Genomic DNA, 23,701 nt, shown 5'->3' with positions numbered 1-23,701 from the left:
GATCACAAATTTAACTAGCGAATAAATGTATTGTGGCGGCGCAGGTAAATTGCCAAGCTCCTTGACGATGTACCTACACGAGGTCCTTGGGTGAACACACATTATTCTTACTGCTCGCTTTTGTGAAGTCAATACTTTCTTTTGAAGTGAAGAGTTACCCCAGAAATTATACTGTACAATATTATTGAGTGGAAATAGAACTTGCAAAATATGCCAAGTCACTGTTTCCAAAGTTAGAAATTTTACGAAGAGCAAAATTAGATGAACATAATTGTATAAGCAGCTCAGTAATCCTCTTCTTCCACGTCAACTTTTCATCAATATGTACACCAAAAAATTTGACGTTTTCTACCATATTCACTGACTCCTGCTGATAAGCTGCATGAATTGTTGGCACGACTGTATCTGTCGTTCAGAACTGAATGTAGTGTTTCTTTAAGTGCATTTTCAGGGAATCAATAATTCTTTGGTAAATGTCTTATCACCTCTTCTGGTGCTTTCTGTCCAATGGGATTTATTACAACACTAGTATCGTCGGCAAAAAGTACCAGTTTTATAATATTAAGTGGAAGGTTATACATTTACTCAAGAAACAGGAGTGGATTCAAAATTGAACCCTGTGGAAATCACTTTGTGTAAAAATAGGACAAGAGCTCCATTACAGTTCGACTGCACCCTTGACGATAGTTCATTGCATAGAGTAAACCGTAAAATACCCAGGAGTGTCTGTTTAGAGCAACCTAATTTATATTCTCTGAAAACCAATGTGATGTGTATGACATAGGGTACTTCCCATTGTACAGTTATTGGAGCTTCTTATGATCCTATTCACATATGGAGCGCGGGTAGAATGAATGCTTAAACTCCCCCGTGTGCGCTACAATTTATCTAATATTGTCTTCGTGATCCCTATGGGAGCGATTCTTCTGGGGATTATAGTGTATTCCTAGATTCATCACTTAAAGTTGGCTGCAGTAACTTTCGAAGTTCTGTTTCAGGGGATAGCTTTCGTTTATCTTCAAGCGTATACCAATTCATTTCTATCGCTATTTTCGCGACAGTCTCCCACGTGTCAAAAAACATGTGACCATTTGTGCTGCCTTTCTTTGTATCCCTTTAATATCTAATGTTAGTCCTAAATGGTACGAATCCTACGAAATTGAGCAATATTCTAACGTGGATCGCACGAGTATTTTTTAAGCTGTCTCCTTTGTAGACTCATTGCATTTCCCAAGCACTGTACCAATGAACCGCTGTCTGCCTTCTGCTTGATCTACAACTGAGCCTATATGATCGTTCCACTTCATATCACTACAAATTCTTGTACCGAAGTATTTCTGTGAGTTGACAGATTCCAGCTGTGACACATTGATACAGTGGTCATAGAAGGTAATGTTTTTCATTTTGTGAAGTGCACAGTTCTACGTTTCTGAACATTTAAAGTGAGTTACCAATTTTAGCACCACATCGAAACCTTATGAAGATATGGATGAATACATATGTGCAGCTATTCTCAGATTGATAACTGTTGATATTGTTGATAATTGTATCTTCTGCGAAATGTTTGAGGTTACTATTAATGTTGAATGCAAATTCATCAACGTCTAATTAATGCCTTAAGTCCAACTACTCCATTAAATTAATTGTAAGAGAATCGTATATTAGGCTGAGTTTCATTGGAAGAATCCAATTGTACTGTACTTCTTTTACGTAAAGTGAGTTAAAAACATTTTTTCGATAGATTCTTAGCTATTCTTCGTCAGTGTGGAACCCTTACCAGGTACGGACAACAGAGCAGATACAGAATATACAAATAACAGCAACGCGTTTCGTCACAGGTTCGTGAAACAGTTATGGAGATGCTCAACCTCTGAAGCATTGTGCATTCCGGAGAGTAGTTGTGATTAAATTCTGAGATCGTACGATCCAAGAAATGTCAGGCGATATATTACTTTGCCCAATTTACATCAGATAAATTAAAGCCTATACAGAAAGCTACTTCGCACACACATTGTTTGAAAGGAACAGAGAAAGGGAGGAATCGATAGTCGTACCCAAAATACCCTCCGCCACACACTGTAAGATGGCATGTGTGGTATAGTAATAGATGCAGAATAAGTGACGCCTGGTATGCCGAAGCAGTATCTATGTTGGTAGGATACAGCAGGCAAGCAGTTTACTAAATCACAACATTTGTCTTTCAAGTGCAGTACAAGGCTTGAGGGCATTCCATTTTGGACACCAGTCCGCAGTAGAATAATAACTTATCAGCGCGGAAATTGATGGGAAAAGTAATAATGTTGCAGAAATTTGGCTAAGTTATTGTATTTCATTAATAGCATTTCATTTCATTTGCATTGTTCGATTCCATTTCTTTAATTTGCAGTAAGTTATTACACTCCGTATATCGTTAAAAATGTTGAGATGCCGTTAATAAATTGGCAAATTGTTTCATACGGTTCATACGAGAACAGCTACCTGCTTGAGTATTCCAAAGACAGAGCATTATTTGGCAGGCAATTACTCTTAGCACTTTCATTAATTTGGATAATTAAAGAGCAGCTGACAGGAGCCAATGAAGGAACAGCCTCGTAGCAGAGCTGTGTCACCTGGATTTGATCATGGTTTAATAACGATGATGGTGGTGAGTGAATGAACGACTTCATAATCTAATATCTGCAAACATTACTGAGGTTATTACAGCGGAGGCATTATTATTAAGTTAAATTAGTGACTAGCTGCTCTAGACTGATGAGGAACCACTGTATTTGCATCTGACAATTACCTGATAATATTTTGTAATGTACTATAATGAAGAAACAGAGTAATTTCAATGATTCGACAGATTTTGGCACTAATTTCTTCTCAGAATGATAAACTTCAGCAGCTCTCACTATCTTGTCGATCTTTTTTTAAAGGGAGCGAGGTGGCTCAGTGGTTAGTACACTGAACTCGCATTTGAGAAGGCTACGGTTCAAATCCGCTTCCAGCCATCCAAATTTAAAGCTTTCTGTCATTTCCCAAGTCACTCCCGGCAAATTCCGGGATGGCTCCTTTTAAAGGGCACTGCCGACTTACTTCCCCAACCTCAAAACATTTCGAACTTGTAGTCCGTCTCCAACGACCTCTATGTCGGCGGGACAAACGCTAATCTTCCTTCCTTCCATTTTTTCGTTCTATTTTTCGCTGCAAACGACTGCACAGCAGTGAGCTTAAATGAACAGCAAAGAAGGTGCATATAAAAAGCTTTGTCAAAACAAATAGTGGACAGAATAAAAATAGACGAATCTTCGCTTAAAAAACGAACGCGGGACGTAATATTAACAAATGTAAATCAAAATTTTAGATCTCTGGAGATGAATCACGTAACAAACAGATGAGTCTAAGTCAAAATAAATTAGCGCGGTCTGCTTGGTGTTCTCGTCCAGCTTATGGTAAATATTTGTGACTTTTCCAAACAGAGCACTGGAACAAAGATCGAGAGACTTGTCGGGAGTGGCTGGTAACAGAAAAGGGAATAATGGTACCAGTTCAAAAATATTCTGTAAACATGATAAAGTAAACTGCTGCTATTTTATTAAGTTCACATTCTAACACACAAGAAAGACTGAAGAGTACTTGGTAAAATAAGGTAAAGTCTACGACAAAAAAAAATTACGCACCACGAAGGAATTATCCGAATGGGACAGAAATTGATAGATGTGATGTACTTGTACAGACAAACAAATGATTACAGTTTCAGAAAAATTAGATGATTTACTCAAGAGAAAGAGCTTGACGAACTGAGCAAGTCAATGGCGCGTTGGTCGACTTCTTACACTTATGCAAGTTGTTATTCGGCTTGGCATTGATTGATACAGTTGTTGGATGTCCTCCTGACGGATATCGTGCCAAATTCTGTCCAATTGGCTCGATAAGTAGTCCAAATCCCGATCTGACTGGAGGGCCATGTCTATAATGCTACAAATGTTCTCAATTGGGGAGAGATCAGACGATCGTGCTGGCGGAGAGAGTTTGGCAAATGCCCCAAGGCAAATAGTAGAAACTCTTGCAGTGCTGTGTGGGGGCATTATCTTCCCAAAATTTAAGCCAGGATGGCTTGGTATCCCACAGCTGTCAGAGAAGTCTCCAGACATCTCCGCTGCTAATCGGGGCTCACTTCGAAGAGGGACTCGTCACTGAAAGCAATTTTACTCCAGTCAATAACATTCCAGTCCGAAGACGTGTCTGGAGACTCCCGGACAACTGTGGGATACCAACCTCATTGTCACCCACCATACAGCGCGACAACCGGGAACGATGGTCGCGGGTGAGATTTGTTTTCATAGCAGGACCCCTTTGGTTGTCATCCACCGTACACTTGTAGCACAGCGGTGCTTCGTCAATGTTATGTGCTCCATTTTGTTGCCTTCTATAGCAAGCCTGGGTTTACATATCAGCAAGATAATGCCCACGCGCACACGACGAGATTTTCTACTGCTCGTCTTCGTGCTTGTCAAACCCTTCCTTGGATAACAAGATTACCTTATCTCTCCCCAATTGAGAAAGTTTGGGCCATTTCGGGCAGGGCCATCCAACCAGCTCAGGAATTTGACGATCTAACATGCCAATCTGACATGATATCCCTTAGGAGGACATACAGGAACTATCAATCAATTCCAAGTGGAATAACTGCTTGCGTAAGTGCCAGAGGTGAAAGAACACGTTATTGACTTGCGCAATTTTTGAAGCTCTTTCTCTTGAATAAATCACTCAATTTTTCTGAAATTATAATAATTTCCTTGTTCTTATATGATAACCACATATACCCCTTCAGTCTTATTCGGATAATTCCTTCGTGGTGCTTTCTTTTTCTTCTTTCTTTCCCTTACAGTGTAGATTTATACCGCATTCATCGAATGTGAAGCTAAATTACGGCATTACAGTCAGAAAACAGCCGGTTTCAATCCTCATAATCCACATGGTACAATAAATTGTCAGAGCCAAAGCTCTTATGTGACTAGGCGTGAAGGTGGCAACATGCAATTTCACTTTGACAGATCGTACAATACCATATTGCGTTAAGTTCATAGGTAATACACAGTGTCTCACGAAGCCATGGCATGACATTGTCTGTTATTCGTCCATTGGAAAGTGAGTAGGCTATGCGCCAGCATCGAGTTTTCCACAGTTTTCTGGTTTCCATCCTCACGGGAGTGCCCTACGTGAGCGATGTTAGTAGCGCTCTGTCTCTTCCACAACAACGGCCCACGATTGAATTCAAACTTGTTTCAATATAGCCGCTGTAGAACGCGCATCAGGAATTGTCACGAGAGTCCTCGTAAATGTGTTGCTAATCAGCGTACAGTTGTTTTTTGTTGTTGCGGTTTTCGTCCGAAGACTGATTTGATGCAGCTCTTCATGCTACGCTTTCCTGGGAAGGTTTTTCACCTCCGAATGAACACTGGAAACCTCATTCATCCGTACCTGCACTTCCCATAAATAAGAAAATTATGTGTCCTTGATGCCGCAGAAAGTGTCCTATCAACCGATCCCTACTTTTCTATTCGGTATTTCTTCACTAGTTACGTAACTTAAGATCTAATCTTGGGCATTCTTCTGTAGCATCACATATCAAAAGCTTCTGTTCTCTTCTTGTCAGAACGCATTATTGTCCACGTTTCACTTTCGTACGATGCTACACTGCAGGCAGATACTTACGACAAGACTTCCTAATATTTAAATTTATATTCGATGTTAACAAACTTCTCCTCACAATCGCATTTTTGGCCATTGTCAGTCTACATTTTATATCCACTCTACTTCGGAAATCATCAGCTATTTTACTGCCCAAGTAACAAAACTAGTCTACTACTTTTAGCTCGTCATTTCCAAATCTACGTGGTTCATTCACATTAATGTGAACACCTGTAAGAAGCCAGAATAATTACCTTTTGTAGCGCTGACTGCTGCAAGATATGCGAGAAGAGTCAGTGAGGTTCTGATAGGTACTGGGTGGGATGTGGAGCCACGCCGACTCCAGTTCTGTGGCCAGTTGTGCTAGGTTTTTCAGTTGACGATCCACGGCGTGAACGTCCAGATTGAGGTGGTCCCTCAGATTCTCGACTGGGTTTAAATCCGAGGAGTGACCATGGGTGTACGGTAAACTTATCCTGGTGCTCTTCGAACCACGCACGTACACTGCTAGCTGTGTGACACGTTGCACTCTCCTGATGGTAGATTCCATCTTGCCAAGGAGAAATAAACTGCATTTAGGGGTGGAAATGGTCCCGAAAGGTAGATACGTAGTTATGTCGATCAACTGTGGCTTCCAGAATGATACACACAGAATTCCATGAAAAGATTCCTTAGACCATAACACTCCTTCCTCTGACCTGGAACCTGCCGACGATTGTTCCAGGGTATTTGCTTTCAGACATTTTACGTCGTACATGCCAATGGCCGTTTGCTCGATGGAGTAAAAAACGTAATCTGAGAAGGCCACCTGTTGCCACTCAGTGGGTGTTCAGATACATTCGTCACCAATAAACAGCGATCAGCACGGGTGGATGAACCAGGCGCATGCTGCCGAAGTCCGTAAGTAGCAACGTTCGCTGGAAGGTCGTTGAGGAGACGCTGCTGGTAGCCTCTTGGTTCATGTAGGCTGTCAGTCGTTCGACAGTTGCACATCTATTGGCCGTGCTCATCTTCGCCACCGTCCTTTACCCCTGTCATCCATGACCCGTGGTGTACCGAAGTTGCCTCGGCGCCGGTTCCGGATATCTTATTTTGTCATTCACGATGTACTTTAACCAAACAACCAGTTTATAAAATTAGTCAATTCGGAAATGCTTACACTCTTAGCAAGTAAGTCAACTATCATGTCCATCTGGACTTCAGGTAAACTGTTCCGTTTCCGCAATACGCCAACGATGCACCGTTTTCTGCGTCACACGCTTTATATACCCTCCACTCGTAGTGTTTCTACCAACCGTCTGTCAGTGGTTACTGCACGTTGACGTCGAAAATAGGCGGTGGTCACATTAAGGTGACGGGACCGTGTAATGACCTCAGCACCACCTGACTTAATTCGACTACATTCCATTACCCTTGTATGTCCATCTTGTACCATCCTTCCAAGACACTGGTGTTTCCGTTCAGGTGCTCTTCAAAGTCCTCTGCCGTCTGACGGAATTACACTACCATTGGCAAATTTCAAAGTTCTATTTCTTCTCCCTGAACGTTAATTCCATCTCCAATTACTAATGGTTTTCTTTACTGCAATCTCAGTGTACAGGTTGAACACCACCGGAGAGAAGCTATAAACTTGTCACACTGTCTTCTCAACCACTGTTTCCCTTTCATTTCCTCCGATTCTGTCGTCTGTTTTCTTCTGGTTTCTGTACGAGTTGTATATAACATTTCTCTCATTATGTTTTACCCCTGATACCGTCAGAATTTTAAAGAGTGTCTTGCCGTCAACATTGTCGAAAGATTTGTCTACGCCTACAAATGCTATAGACGCAGGTTTGCATTTCTTTAACCTGTGCTCTAAGGTAATGATAATTCTGATACTAACGCATGGCAGCACCCGATCGATTGAAATTGGAATTATTACATTCTGTGTAAACTCTAAGGATAATTCGCCTGTCTCAAACATCCTACTCACCAAGTGCAACAGTTTTGTCTGGCTGGCTCTCCCACAGATATCAGTGGTTCTATGGGAATGTCTTTCTCCAGAGGTCTTGTTTCGACTTAGGTCTTTTGGTGCTCTGTCAAATTCTTCTCGCAGCATCATATTTCCGATCTCATCTTCATCTACTTCCTCTTCCCTTCCCATGATATTGCCATCAAATTCATTTCCCTTGTATAACCCATCTGTAGGAGGGCGTGCTCTAAAGCAAAGCCTCCGAATTTTTTATTCTATTCTCAATATCGATTGATGTATTAATTGTCATGTATATTACTCAGCTGACTTTCAGACTCCGCTGACTCAAGTTGCAACTCTCTGGCGCTAGAGAGCTTCGAACTGTCTGGTGCAACATCCCTATGTTTCACGTAACTATGTCGGTGCGTGAGAAACGGTGTACTATAATCGAATGTGTAACTGTACATGGAGCGCCCTCTCACTCAGCATGAGAATACCAGGCCAGACACGAGTGCTGTGACATCTGCAGCAATCCGACGCCTTGGGAACACTGTCATCGATTATCCTCCATTCAGCCCCAACTTGGCCCCGTCCGCTTTTCATCTTTTTCTAGAACTTGAATATCACCTTTGAGAACTTCAGTTTCATAGCGATGAAGCGGTGCATGCAGATATGAGATTGTGGCTCCGTCAATAAATTCAACATTCTAAGTGACCTTACCAACAAACTCGTCTCTCGTTGGGAAAAATGTGTTCGTCACCAGTGTGACTACGTTTGGGAGATAAATATGTAGTCATGAATAATAAAGATGTAGAAGTTAACAAAGTTCGTTTTATTAAAAAAAAATTAAAGAATTTTGACATATAAAAATTCGGAGGCATTCGTTTCAGTGTGCCGTCCTATATTCCCTCCATCTTTCAACTTTCCGTTGTTTGTTAAGTGCTGATTTTCCAACTGAGCTCTTTATAGTTGTGCAGCTGCTTTTTTTCTCCAAAGATTGCTTTAATTACCCTATGGGCTGTATCTGTCTTTCCCCTAGTTACATATTCTTCTATATACTTGTATATGAATTCTAGCCTTTTCTGCTTAAACATTTTGCATTTTCTATCAAACTCGTTTTTCATATATCTGTTTTCTCTTGTGCCTGTTTCATGTTATGCAGATTTATATTTTCTTCATTCATCAGTTTAATTAGATATCTTCTGTGATACACAAGAATAGCTACTATGTCTTTTCATTTTAGATATTTGATCCAGCGCTGCCTTCACTAATGCATCTCTCAAGGCTACCCACTCTTCTACTGTATTCCATTCCCCAGTTTCAATCGATCGTTGCCTAATGCTCCCTTTAAAACTCTCAACATCTCGTTTTTTCAGTTTATCCAGGTCAGGTCGTCGTCGTCGTCGTCGTCATTGCAGCCCTTGATGAGCCTTGGCCTCCTCAATTTTCTTCCATAGATCTCTACTCTCTTTTTCTCTTCGTTCCTCCATCTTGGTAATGTCAGCCAACAGGTTGTCCAGCCATCTAGCTCTTGGTCGGCCCTTCTTTCTGGTGAAATACAATCTGCTTTACATAATTCGTTTGAGAACCCTGTCATCCTCTCCATATGTCCTAACCATCGTACTCTTTGAGGTATAGCAAATTTCACTATGTCTTTCCCTTGTACAAGCTTTTGTATTTCGTGGTTTTACGTTACTCCCCAACCCTCTGCCAGTCTGATGAACCCATAAATTTTCCGGAGGATTTTCCTTTCAGATACCCTTAGGTTGTTGACATCATCTTTCATACTCCGCACTTATGACCCGCATTAACAACTGGTGCACGAGACATACTATATTCTCAACTTGGATGAACTTTTAATTAGAAAATTCTTGAAAACCTGTAATTTTGCCTATCGTGAAAACTGATACAGGTACCATCTGCTTAATTTCCTATCTTTTTTCAATTTATTCAGTTTTGATATACAGGTAATAACAAATTGTCAGAATCGACATCTGTCCGTGGAAATGTCTTACAGTCTAAAGCCTGGTTCCGAAATATCTGTGTTAGTATTAAATAATCAAGCTGAAACCTTCCGGTGTTTCCAGGTCTCGTCCACGTATTTTATACAACCTTCTTTCATGTTTCTTAACCCAAGTTTTAGCTGTGATTAAATTATATTCTGTGCAAAATTCTACCAGGTAGCTTACTCTTTCATTCCTTTCTCCCTGTCCACATTCATCTATTTTTTCTTCTCTTTTTTCCCTACTATTGAATTTCAGTCACCCATCACAATTAAATTTATATCTCCCTTGACTAGCTGAATAATTTCCTTTTATCGCATCATACAGTATTTCGGTATCTTCAGCGTCCGTGGAGCTAGTTGACACTGTGGCTGTTGTTGACCTTGTGTGTGTCTTGGCTACGATAAGATGTTCATTATGCTGTTATAATTAGCTTACCCGCGCTCTTGTTTAATTTTTCATTTGTGATTCTTGAAATTTTCCCGGTATAAGAGTCTTCCATTAAGTTTCGGGATTGCAGCCGGATGATTTCTTGACACGATATTTCGGCTGACAACCATTCAGCCATCCTCATGTGAATGTTTAGCGCCGGAGACTGCTAGTTCACATAGCTAACTTCCCGTCTAAAAATTGGCCCGGAGGCGGAAGAGCAATGGCAGCCGCTAAGTGAGCGACCTCTGTCGAGTTTCGCACCCTCTTCGAATATTGCTCAATTTACGGTGTGCAGCTGCATGCATAACTACGGTACTACATGCGCGCTCTGTGTCGGAATGCGGGCCCTCGGAGCTAAAATCACAGGTCAAATTAATAAAAGTAGCTGTCGGTACACGTGTCGCGAGACACAAAATATTTACTTTCTGTAGATGTTAAAGAAATCAAAGGATCCCACGCCTTGTCCAGTTGAAAGCCGCCGTTAGGATTAGTATGATCTTCCACTTAACTTACTTCCATCGATTCATTAATAATTGAATTCCAGAAGGATCTCAGAATACTCCATGGAATGTCTTGCGGAGAGACAACGCTCGGATATGGCTGACTTACTGGGTTGCGAAAGGCTAGTGTGGCGATCATGTTCTACGTACCTTTCATGCACTGTGCGCGTTGTCTGACCAATGTAGACTGCCACACTGCAGAGCATTCTCTACATTGCAGCCCTCCGGAATCCCAGATCATCTTTAGCCGAACCGAGAAGTGCAAAAATCTTCGTAGATGGGCGGAAGATCACTTTGGCATAATATTTCCTTAAGATTCTGCCCGATTTCGACGAAATATGGTCGGTATATGGGAGGAACGCTCTGGACTAAGAGCTCCTTCTCTTCTTGATCTCGTGGGTGGTCACGCTTCTTCCTCCTTAAAGCTGTACAATCTGATGTGGACAACATCTATTTTTGAGCACAGGTTGTAAGTGTTCCAGCTCCTTTGCGAGGCTGTTGCAGTCAAACACGACATGTACCCGCTGTACAAATGTTGGAAGGAACCCATAGTTTGTGATGGCTGATGGCAGCCAGACACGTGCAAATACACGTCCTTATGTGTAGGCTTACGGTAAACGGAATGTGTCAATGATCCATCTACTTTCCGACTGACCAAGGCATCTAGAAATGGCAGACAACCGCCCTTCTCCACTTCCATTGTAAATTTGATATTATCGCGGATTGTATTCAGGTACTGCAGAAAGCGGGACAATTCATCTTCACCGTGAGGCCAAACTACAAAAGTATCATCTAAATATTGCCAGAAGAGTTTTTTTTATTTACGTTCTGCCAAGTGAAGTGCTCTCACCTCAAAGTCTTCCACAAAAAATGAGCGAGGTGGCGCAGTGGTTAGCACACTGGACTCGCATTCGGGAGGACGACGATTCAAACCCACGTCCGGCCATCCTGATATAGGTTTTCCGTGATTTTCCTAAATCGCTTCAGACAAATGCTGGGACGAATCCTCCGAAAGGGCACGGCCAATTTACTTCCCCATCCTTCCCTAATGCGATGGAACCGAGGACCTAGCTGTTTGGTCCCTTACCCCAATTCATCTTACCTTCCATAAAAGAACTACAGTTCCAGAGGGGATAGAGGACTACCCATGGCAACACAGTCAATTTGCTTAAAATATTCACCATAGAATAAAAAGTGCGTTGAGAATAGAGTGTGATGAAATAGCAGTGTTATATCGGCCGAGTAAGTCAGTCATAGCCGAGCACTGTACCTCCACAGGACATTCCATTGTTGATTCTGACACGGAAATGTTGCTCTAGACGAGATCTTTCTGGGTTTCAGTTATTAAGCAACTGGTGCCAATAAGTTTGGTGTAAGATCTTATTAATTGTGATGGGGACTTTCTACTGGAAAAGGCGTGGGACCCGGTGAATTCTTCAATATATACAGAAAGAGAACACGTAAGTGACACGTCTGGGCACAACAAATTTTATTAATTTCACATCTGAATTTTAACTCCACAGGCCCGCATTTCGACAGAGCACGCATATAGTATCATCGTTACGCATGCGCCTGCACGCCATAGATGAAGCAATATTCGAAGAGGGCGTGACATTCGACAGCGGTCGCTCAAGCTACGGTTGCGTTCGTACATGTGTCTCCGGGCCTATCTTTTGGTATAAAGTTAGCGATGTGGACTAGCAATATCCAGTGCTAAACATTCACCTGAAGATGGCTGAATGATTGTCAGCCGAAATATCGTGTCAAGTAGTCAACGTTATCCGGCTGCAATACCGTAACGCCAAGGAACACTTAGTGATTATTAGACCTACTCCTGCATTACCCTGTTAGATTTTGTATTTACATCCTGTAATCACTTAACAAGAGGTCCTTTTCATCCTGCCACTGAACTTCACTAATTCCCACTACATGTAATATCAGCCTGTCCACATCCCTTTTTAAGTTTTCTAACTTTTGTGCCCTATAAAAACATTTAATATTCCAGGCTCTGAATCCGTTGAATGTCACCTTTGTTTTCTGATGACGGCATCCTCCAGAGTTTCGCTGCCCGGAAATTTGAATGGTGGAGTATTTTAGTTTGGAATATTTTACCCAAGTGGGTGCCATCAGCACCAAGTCATTTCTTGGATATCTATCGCCCAGGTACTGACAATTTCCTTTAAATATTTTCCGGAAGTTCCCAACTGTATCTAATTTCTTGTAAACATACATTTTTAAGCAGTCAGCGATGCGTCCAAGATATGCCAGTGCCCTCAAGAGTTGCCATGGTTCAAAGTTTACTCGTTACAGGTCGTACTTTTACGTTCGACTTGGAGACTTCGTTCATTGCAACTATTCTCCACTTTTATTCTTTCCAAATAATTACTTTCAGATTTTAATCGAAAACCATGTAACTGTAATTCTGGAACACGTCAGAATATAACTCTTAAGCTAATGCACGTTAACAGTTTTACGGATTGTACGTCTTATAATTGTTGTTGTGGTCTTCAGTCCAAAGACTGGCATGTTGCAGCTCTCCATACTATCCTGTCCAGTGCAAATCTCTTCATCTCCCAGTATCTACTGCAACCTACATTCTTTTGAATCTCGTTACTGCATTCATCTCGTGGTCTACCTCAACAATTGCCTCCCCCGCTCCCCACCACAGTTCCCTCCAAACTGGTGATCTCTTGATGTCTCAGTATGTGCTCTATTAACGGATCTCTTCTTTTAGTAAAGTACTGCCACAAATGTCTTTTCTCCCCAATTCTATGCAGTTCCTCCTCATTAGCTACGTGATCTATCCATCTGATCTTCAACATCCTTCTACATTCTAAAGCTTCTATTTTCTTCTTGTCTAAACTGTCTATCGTCCATGTTTCGCTTCCATACATCGCTGCACTCCAGACAAATATCTTCAGAAAAGAGTTCCTAATATTAACATTACATTCGATGTTAAATTTCTCTTCTTCAGAAACGCTTTTCTGGCCATTACTGGTCTACACTTCGTATCCTCCGTACTTCGGGCATCATCAGTTATTTTTGCTACCCAAATATCAAAAAATGTGAACTACTGTGTCGTTTCCTATTCTAATTCCTTCAGCATCAGTTGATTTCATTCGACTACATTCGATTATCCTTGTCTTGCTTCTGTTGATGTTCATCTTTTTTTCGTCAAGACCCTGTTCATTCCGATCAACTGCTATTCCAAGTCCTTTGCCTTTTTTGCTGTCTGACGGATTTCCTTTACTGCTTGCGCAACGTACGGAATGAATGACATCGGGGATACGCTACAACCTTGCCCCAATCTCTTCTCAACCACTGCTGTCCTTTCATGCTCCACGATTATTATAGCTGCCGACTGGTTTCCGTACAAGTTGTAAATAGCCTTTCGCTCCGTATATTTTACCCATGCTACCTTCAGAATTTCAAAGAGGGTGTTCCAGTTAACATTGTCAAATGCTTTCTCGATGTCTAAAAATGCTATAAACGTAGGTTTGTCTTTCCTTAACTTGTCTTCGAAGGTAAGTCGAAGGATCAGTATCGCTTCGCGTGTTCCTACATCTCTCCAAAATCCAAACTGATCTTCCCCAAGTTTGGCTTCTACCAGTTTATCTATTCTTCTGCAATGAATGTGTTATTTTTTTGAAACCATGATTTATTAAACTGATAAATAGGAAATTTTCACATCTGTCAGCAACTACCGTCTTTGTAATTGGAATTATTACATTCTTCTTGAAGCCTCAGGGTATTTCGCTTGTCTCGAAAATTTTGCACACCAGAGGGAAGTACTTTTTCATAGCTGGCTCTCCCAAGTCTAGTAGTTCTGACGTAATGCTGTCTACTCCAGGTGCCTTGTTTCGACTTGGGTCATTCAGCGTTTTGTCAATTCGTCGTGTAGTATTTTATCTCCCATCTCATTGTCATCTACATCCTACTCCATTTCTATAATACTGCTTTTAAGTTCATCTCCCTTGGATAGACCCTCTATATACTCCTTCCACCTTTCACCATTCCCTTCTTTGCTTAGTAATGGTTTTCCACCTGAGCTCTTGATATTCATACAGTGCTTCTCTTTTATCCAAAAGTCTAATTTTCTTGTAGATGGTATCTATTTTTCCCATAGTGCAATATGCTTCTAAATCCTTACATTTGTCCTTTAGCCATTGCTGCGTAGCCAACGTGCACTACCTATCAGTTTAATTTTTTTAGACGTTCGTATTTCCTTTAGGTTGTTTCATTTGCTGCATTTTTATATTTTTTCTTTCATCAGCTAAATTCAGTATTTCCTGTGTCTTCCAAGGATTTCTACTAGACCTTGTCTTTCTACCTATTTGACCCTCTGATGCTTTCACTATTTCATTTCTTAAAGCTGCCCATTCGTGTTCTCCTGTATTCCTTTCTGCTGTTCTAGTCAACCATTGCCTAATGCTCCCTCTGAAACTCTCATCATCTGGTTCTTTCAACTTATCCAGGATCCATCTCCCTAACCTCCAACCTTTTTGCAATCCTTTCAGCTTTAATCTAGATCTCGTAACCAATAAATAGTGGTCAGAGTCCAAATTTATTTGTAAATTTTTTAAATTACGAAACACCTGTTTCTCTCATGACGTCATTGAGTGCAAAAAATTTCTAAATCTACTTCACTTCTGCTGTTTTATCGTTTACTATTAGCATTTTATCCGAAAAATATAGAATGTAATTTTGAAACATATTAGATAACTCTTTCTAAGCTAACAGTTTCAATGTATCGGATTTTACGGCTTTTGTAATTGCGAAATGCCCATTTTCCTCATGACGTCATTGGGCTCGAAACTGTTTTAAATCCATTTCAATTCTACTGTTTTTTCCCATTTGACGTTTCAGCTCTGCAGAATAACTTAAGTTAGATATTATTTCTGCACTTTTACTGTACACATATAAAAATTATCGCTCATCTCCCATTAGTAAAAACTAAATGTATATATTCCCATATTATTATGTATTAACATTTAACAGTTCCATAACACTTGATAACGACCTAAATTAATGGCCGACACACAGCATGTGAATGTGATAAGGTTATAAAAAACAACTGGAGTAGTTTTTCATTAACTATACACCAGATTTGCATGCCTTTGGGAAAAATGTAACATCTGTAGTTTCGCCTTGGATTCAATCGTTCGCAGTACCAGCACAGCAATTCTATCTTGGCTAATGTTACAAAGCCAGATCAGTCAGTCATCCAGCCTGATTCCCAGTATGACGACGATACTGATATCCGATGTGTGTGCAAGAGACGTACTTATGGGACATGAAGCAAAAGAATTATCACAATAGGTTTACATCTGATCAAGAGTGGACCGCTGTGACCAAGGCAGTGGGACAATAAAAAGTATTATTTGTAATTACTTAATTTCTTTTTAACCAGAATATTACAGCTGACGCTATTCCTGCATTTGATACAAGTTGGTCTATTTCTTCACGCTGTTATAGTTCCTGTACTTATGTCCAACTCATTAGAGACTTTGTTGGTGTTTTGATTGTACGCGTGTAAAAAACAAAATGAATTATCCGTTTTTCCATGTCCGCCACTGTAGCTGTGGTGTCAGCGTGGCAAACTGCCATTCGCAGCACACTGTTTCACTTCCCAGTAATGCCAGGGATTTTTTCTTGGTGGGAGGAAACGAAAAGCGTCTACTCAGCCTCGTGTTGCCCAATGAAGAGCTACTTGACTGAGAATTAGCGGCTCCAAGGTTTGGAAAGTCGACCAAAGACTGGAGAGCGGTGTGCTGATCCCATGCCGCTCTACACCGCATACGCATAACGCCGTATGGCAGGGGTGACAAGACGACCGGTAGGTATCTTGCAGGCCTTGGTACCGATCACGGAGTCACCTTACTTTTTTCACCAGTTTCTTAAAACTTTGGTAAGAACCACTCCCAAGAGCAAGTATTTGTAAGACTTTATTCTTTGTGGATAATGAGATAAAACACGTGCTGTGCTGAAGGTAAAAGTTACGTAGTGTCCTCCCTTCCCCTACATTTATCACAGCTTATGTACTATGAATGTACGTAATATGCACGCTAGCATGTGGGGAAAGAAATTAATGTTTCTGAATATCCTGTTTACAGAGCAATATAGTATTATACAACTAAGGATTTTTTCGTATGTATCACCAGAAACACTTCCGCTTTTGTTTGAGAGTGTTTTGTAGATACAAATAAAGTAACTAATAGGAGTGGAAATAATAGTATCACTCAGTGTTCTTGTATAATCTGATAATTTATATGTTGTGAACCATAATAGGCTCTCAATTTATGCTGATGAAGACTGTAAGTATACTACATATTAGTATTGTTTTAACTAACGCAGAAATGTTTTGAAATCAATGTAATATATAGTTATACAACTAATGATGTGGGATGATAGCTCTGTTTCATTGTTTCCTTCACCGCTGCCTGTGTGGGATAGTGCGTGAATACTGAAACTATGTCTTACATGTTTAATGCCTGAACACTATTCTGTGAAATGACTCATTTCGTTTTTGTACTGTGCTAGTATAGGCAGCAATCCAAAGAGTTAACTACTTTCCAAATGCACAAAAATTATTAATTCGGATATATTTGGCAGAAGTGTATGGTTCAGTTTCACTTCTAATTTACTTCTCTATGATTTTTGCTGATGTGCAACAAATGGAAATTGTTTAACGTTGGCTAATGTTTTCAGGTATGCTTTAGTCACTTTCCATACCTCTACTATTAGCGCAATTAATGCATTATATGTTTATTTCCATATTATTAGCTTTACGAATTCTGACTAGTATCTTTCGAACACTTTGTCTTCCTTTCACTAAAGACCGTATTTTCACATTCCTCTGTAAAAATTGTAAATTATTTCCAAGTACTTAAATCTCTTCAGTGAGATGTAGTGGTTTAAATTTGTGCCATATTGGGTAGCACAGGGAAACATGAAATATAACTGAGAAGCCACACAGAAAGGTTTTAACTACATACACATATACATATACATGCTTCTGGTTCCAGAGGACGATGCAAAAGGAAAACCAAAGTAATTAAGGGTTACATTTAGAAGAAAGCTAAAGATGAGACCAAAGCTTTCCTTAGGGCATGCAGCTGCTGAGGGACACAGAAAATGGTGCTACTTGGACACACTAATGTTGTGAAAAACATTAAGACACGCAGGGAGAGATGCTATTACATGCCCTTCTAAATTCCCACAACACAAACATCAAAGGGGGTCTCAAGTTACACTGAGGTATCTGATGTAGACTACAATCCACATAAAAATGGATGCTGTGCTCAATTGGGTTCAAAATAAGGAGGTGTCCCATAACAGATGAGCATTTTCCTGTTGTTGACTCACCAACACCAGCACCACCACCACGATTAAAACCACCAAAAGCAGCAACATTTTTATCGCCAAGGAGGAGGAAGAAAATGCCTTAGAGCAGCACCTTCGAGAAGGGGAGTCTCGAACTGGAGGCAAAACAAAGAAACACAAATGCTAGAAACTGCGCTAGGGTGTAAGGACACAAAGTTAATATTGCATTTATATTAACCCTCAGGGAACTAGGTGCTGTGGCGCAGGTAATGTTTTAGAAAAATAATATATCAGACAAAAAAATAGCAAATAAGTGACCGTTTCTCTCACTGAAATGTGTGTTTTGAAAATGCCAAAATTTATTTGTATCACTTGTCAAGAACCTATTATATCTATCATAGTTTGCATTTATTAACTTTTACAAAATGTGATTTGTTATGTGCCACTGAAACATAAGAGGGCTTAAATGATTACATTGTAGTTTTGTGTAACTGATGTGGTAAGAGTGGTACATGTATGTTTAGCTGAAACACGATACGCAAGTTTATCTGCTGAAAGACCAACAAGTAGTAGTATGGCTCAGAAATATGTAGAACTTTTTACATGAGTGTACTGGGCTAGCTTTGTGTACATTTCAAGGCAAGTGGCGGAAGCAGTATCTCGGTAACACATTACAAATATTTTTCACTTTTATGTAACGCACATGGGAAGGAGGAAGAACATTAAATTAATCTGATACCTAATTTGAAGTTGATCTGTTTGAAGACCAACAAGTAGAAGACTAGCTCAGAAAGTGCAAGCAATTTGAAAATTAGTAGGGTAACAGAAAATCTGTATGGGTTGAAAACTTCTTTGGTTAATTGAAACACTGCTGACGAATTGTGTTCCAAACACTTAAATATTAGTAAAACTTCTTGTTGAGTTGTTCATTATATAAGTTAATTAAGAATTTACTGTGAATGATTTATAGGGACATGCATGTGTACATATGAAGTAAAAGGGATGAAACTGTATCTTCGAAAGAACTTAAAAATATGCTTTGAGATGGATATGCAGTGTATAGTGAGTACATTGATAATTAATATGGCATTGTGACTGTGTGATACTGACATGTCAGCTAAAAGCTTTGTTGTTCAGCATTTCATGTAAAATTTGCCTTTGTTAAGAATTGAGACAGGTAACAGTTTCAATGAATAAACCATAATATATTTGTGATCATGTACATTTATACATAAAGTAGTAAGGAAAATATTTGACGGTGTTATTAATGTTATTCTCTAGATACACTTCTAAATTAGCTTTACTGTAAGTTTTCTGTTTGTATACAGTTAAAATTATCACAGTAAGAATTTATAACACTTCCTGTCACTCATTGCGAAGATTTTAAGTTCATTTAGAGACTTACATTTTTTATCACAGTTACTTCATTATTTACTACGTTAAATGTATGATCGATAACATTATTATGTAAAACTGTTATTGCAACAGCATTTTGAACATAAGTAGCAAAAGGCTTCAAGAAAATTCTCCACTAACCCTTTCGTGGTTGACGGGAACATATGTCCCAATAAAGTAATACGCAGTTTTGAGCGGTGGGACGCCTGTATCTCGTAGCTTTCTAGTATTACGGTGTAGTGAGATGCTTTTGGAACTTTGAGAAAAATGCTACGAACCACGGGATGAATATATTGACTATGAGCGATTAAGTGGAGCGGCGTGTGTTTATAGATTGCACAGTAAGTCTGTTTCACGAAAGTCAGATCAAATAACCTCCTTCGTTCTAAAAATGCCTGAAGTAACTAATTGTGTTATCGTATACATCAAGGACGTTAGTTTGTATAATTACTACACACCTCAGTAATTCAGCTGGTTTTTACATAGTGTGTAAGTTGTGGGACGTACATGTCCCGGAAAATTTCATAGAATGTAGAAAACATTGGTGTGGGTATGTAAAAGGCATCTTCAGATGTTATGTTGTAAATTTCTTACGATATTTCATATTTTCATTGTCAAGAGAGTAAATGTGTTTTGGCACTGATTTGTTGTATTTTCCATAATTGCCATCCTGATAAAAACATTTTACTCTGAAAATGAAAACATGGACCTAGTTAGGTTCGTGTGACATTTGTCCCCACCGATTTTCAAAGTCGGTCAGCTTCAAATTTTTTTGGTAGTGAATGTGTATTATTTATCGCAAAGGAAGACAGTTTTGGACCTCATTTTTCAGATTTATGTGAAATAAATTTTATTCATGGAAAGGTTAATGAAAGGATACGAAATGAACATTCGACAAACATTCTCCCTGGAGAAATTTTCTCATTAAATACCTTTTTTCTGTTGGCAAATTTCTGGCTTCATATGGTCGTATTAAGTATATGCCTAACGGAAATACTTCATCACCTAGAAACACATAGGGCACTTTCATACCTGGGTTTGGTAGGAAAGAATACCAAGATTAGGCAAGTTGATGTGATTCATTTGTCTTATGCAAAATAGAATTACGGAATAGTCCAGCGTCATATTCTTTCTCATATGCAAATCTATATCTTGCGTCTATTACTGACAGAAACACAACTACAAAATAGTTTTAAAGCTCAGGTGTTGACATCCACAGTCAGAAGGGTTACGAATCCTTCCAATCAATACTGCCAATGCAGTTTGGAAAATGCCGTCTCTCTTCAAACTACGTCTCAACTGTATAAAAGTGCTCTGTTGTTGGTTGTGGCGTATGTGCTGGCTGAAAATGTGTCCATAGATCTCTTGACATTTCTTTCCCAGTATTTGCCACCATTGTGTTATCGATTAAAAATAAAAATTAGAGTTGACGAAATGATGCTACTGTAGCGTAATACCTGAATTAAAATATTTATTTGCACACAATTTTAGACTTGTAAAAGTAGTGTGTTTTAAAGTGGAAACCGTAACCTGTAATAGTAGCCTTCAGCTCCAGAGCGCATATTTCTGATTTTCAAACAGCAAAACAGTCTCCGCTGCAAATTTATTAAATTTGTGTTTTGCGACTAATAACACCTAGAAAACTGTTATTGGCGTAGCTTTCCACAAAACTATGCTAGAACTGATTTTAAATAACGCATTCTACATATATATCTACATAGGTACTCAGCAGTCCACCGTACGGTGCATGGTAGAGGGTACCCTCTCTCACTACTAGTCATTTCCTTTATGTTACACTCGCAAACAGAGCGACGGAAAAACGATTGTATATATGCCTCCACATGAGCCCTAATTTCTCAAATATCATCTTCGCGGTCCTTAGGCGCAATATATGTAGGCGGCAGAAGACTCGATCGACAGTCAGCTTCAAACTCTGGTTCTCTAAATTTTCTCAATAGCGTTTCTCGAAAAGAACGTCGCCTTTCCTCCAGGGATTCCCATTTCACTTCCCGAAGCATCTCCGTAACGCTTACGTGCTGTTCAAATCTACGGGTAAGAAATCTAGCAGCCCGCCCCTGAATTGCTTCGATGTCCTCCTTCAATCCGACCTGTTACGGGTCCCAAACACTCCAGCAGTACTCAAAAATAGATCGCACCAGCGTCCTATATGCTGTCTCCTTTACAGGTGAACCACTCTGTCCTAAAATTCTCCCAATAAACCGAAGTCGACCATCTGCCTTCCCTACCACAGTTCTCACATGCCCGTTCCATTATATATCGCTTTTCAATGTTACGCCAAGATATTTAAACGACTTGACTGTCAGGCAGGGCACTAGTAATACTGTACCCGAGCATTAAAGGTTTGCTCTTCCTACTCATCCGCATTAGCTTACATATTTCCACATTTAGGGCCACCTGTCGTTCATCACACAAACTCGAAATTTTGTCTAAGTAATCTTGTCTCTTCCTACAGTCACTCAACTTCTAAATCTTACCGTCTTCCGGAACAACGAAAAAAAAAACCTAATGCTAGCCACGTTACATGTTTATACACAGTAAAAATTTAGTTACAACTTGGGTAAATAACTTGCCTTAATGCAATGATCAGAATTTCTTCAACGCTTATTGACTGCTGAAAGATGATGGTCAAAAAAGGAACGCTGCTCTCCAATCCCTTGAGGGAGTCGAAAGCATCCATGTTCATCCTTGCGTTTTCGAAGATTTTGCTGCTTGGAGATCTTCGTGGCTGGTGATACAAATAGTGAAATTCGCAGTGAAGATGCTTCTGGTTGTATATTTCATGTAACACGGTCCCTGTTCACCTCATTTTCTTCATTAAGGCTAATGTTGGTGCCATACTTTTGAGGGACAACATTCATCGTTATCGCATCGCTATTTTAAGTCAGCTGTATGGCTCAAATTGTAGCTGGAGTTGCATCTCGCACACAGGCCGGACATCCGTAGATGTTGGTCGGCTGATGCTGCTTCTTGTAACTGGGAAGTAATGCATCCGGATGCCGCGCTGTCGATCGCTTCTGTCGCTGACGTCGGATGCGGCCTATCACAAAAATGTGAAATTCTACGCTAATGATGGAACTTTCCTTTTTCTCTCAAGAGGCAGGTGTTCCTTATGATAAACGTACTGCATAGTTGCAGGCGGTAGCTTCTGTTGCATGAATTCATCGTTTATTGATAGTATGATCTTAGCCGCTTGCATCTTTCCTGCATATGGACTCAAAGGAGCGTATATCTAGAGAACAGAAGCCATAATTAGGTGTCAGTAACACTCCCGTGGAGTACACCCCAAGTTACGTTCTGAAGATTTCTTTCCTTTGTGATTGACCTGCTGGATGCTTTTTGTTGGAAACTCTTCATTCCAGTCATACAGCTGGTCTGATATTCCGTACTCTCGTATTTTGTTCAGTAGGTTGCAGTGCAGAGGTGTATCCAACACCTTCCAACCTGGGCGCCGATATCTAGAAGAAGTAGACGGATATAGCTAGATAGGTTTCACAGTCATCATTAGGAATCAATTCCGATTCATAAACAGGAGATTTTCGGTTCCCAGAAATATCATCATCATCATCATCATCATCATCAAAATCTCGTTGCGTTCGTTTCTGAGCGTCAGGACACCACGAAGCAAGCGTCTCCATTCTGGACTGTTACTAGCCTCTCTTACAGCCTGATCAAGTGGTAAACCCGAGATCATCTTAATTTCGTCCATCCGCTTGTTCGCTTCTCTCCCCCTCCATCCATGTTTCCTTCCATCATTATTTTCTATAGATTTTCTCCATCTCTTCTCTCGTAAGATCTTTAACTTCATCACCACCACTCTCCCTAGCGTGATCTGTCTTATCTCATATTCACAGCTCTCCGTGTCGTAGATGGTTGACCCACAATAGATGAAAGAATGAACGGTTTCCAGTTCCTTTAATCGATCTGTGAGTGGGACCTTTGCTCATTATCCCGAGTTTGGACTTGCTGAGACATATCTAATCCATATCATCATCCATACAATAAGCTAAGGTCCTTTACTTTTGTGAGCAGCTTAGCAAGTTCATCTTCGCTGCTGGCTAAAAGCACGGTGTCTTCAGCAAATAGGAGCTTGTTAATAATTCTTCCACCAACTGAAATGCCTTTAGTCTACCCATCAAGAGCATTCCTAATAACGTGTTTTTTGTAGATGTACCGTTTTGGAAAGGACCCAACGCTGACTCCTTTTGATACACTGAAGACATCAGATTGCAATGATTTCTGATCACTGCCCTCAGGTGTGGTTAGACACTGAACTCTACAAGTACCTGCGACTACTTTTATCCAAACACAGTCAAAGGCTTTCCTACAATCCAGGGACCAGAGGAAAACAGGAATACAGAACTCTCGCGCTTTCTCAATTATTCGTCGTGTGTTAAAGATCT

At 40.1% G+C, this 23,701-nt stretch overlaps 1 protein-coding gene across 5 annotated transcripts in view; it reads right to left on the bottom strand.

Annotated features, from left to right (window-relative positions):
• LOC126471575 (serine/threonine-protein kinase NIM1) overlaps nucleotides 1-23,701 on the bottom strand; it is a 510,574-nt gene that overhangs the window by 262,235 nt on the left and 224,638 nt on the right. For 2 of the 5 annotated variants that reach the window (XM_050099801.1, XM_050099804.1), the window contains exon 3: nucleotides 18,019-18,040. The exons of 2 other annotated variants lie outside the window; for them this stretch is intronic. In XM_050099801.1, the coding sequence (XP_049955758.1) occupies nucleotides 18,019-18,040 (22 nt within the window). Of the gene's footprint in view, nucleotides 1-17,927; nucleotides 18,041-23,701 lie in introns of all 5 variants that reach the window. One more of the 5 variants, XM_050099802.1, reaches the window with a different exon arrangement.

The sequence above is a fragment of the Schistocerca serialis genome, chromosome 3 (assembly GCF_023864345.2).
Source record: "Schistocerca serialis cubense isolate TAMUIC-IGC-003099 chromosome 3, iqSchSeri2.2, whole genome shotgun sequence".
Classification (NCBI taxonomy): Eukaryota; Metazoa; Arthropoda; class Insecta; order Orthoptera; family Acrididae; genus Schistocerca; species Schistocerca serialis.
Note: the sequence above shows the minus strand (reverse complement) of the source record. Positions and strands in the feature narration are given on the sequence as shown.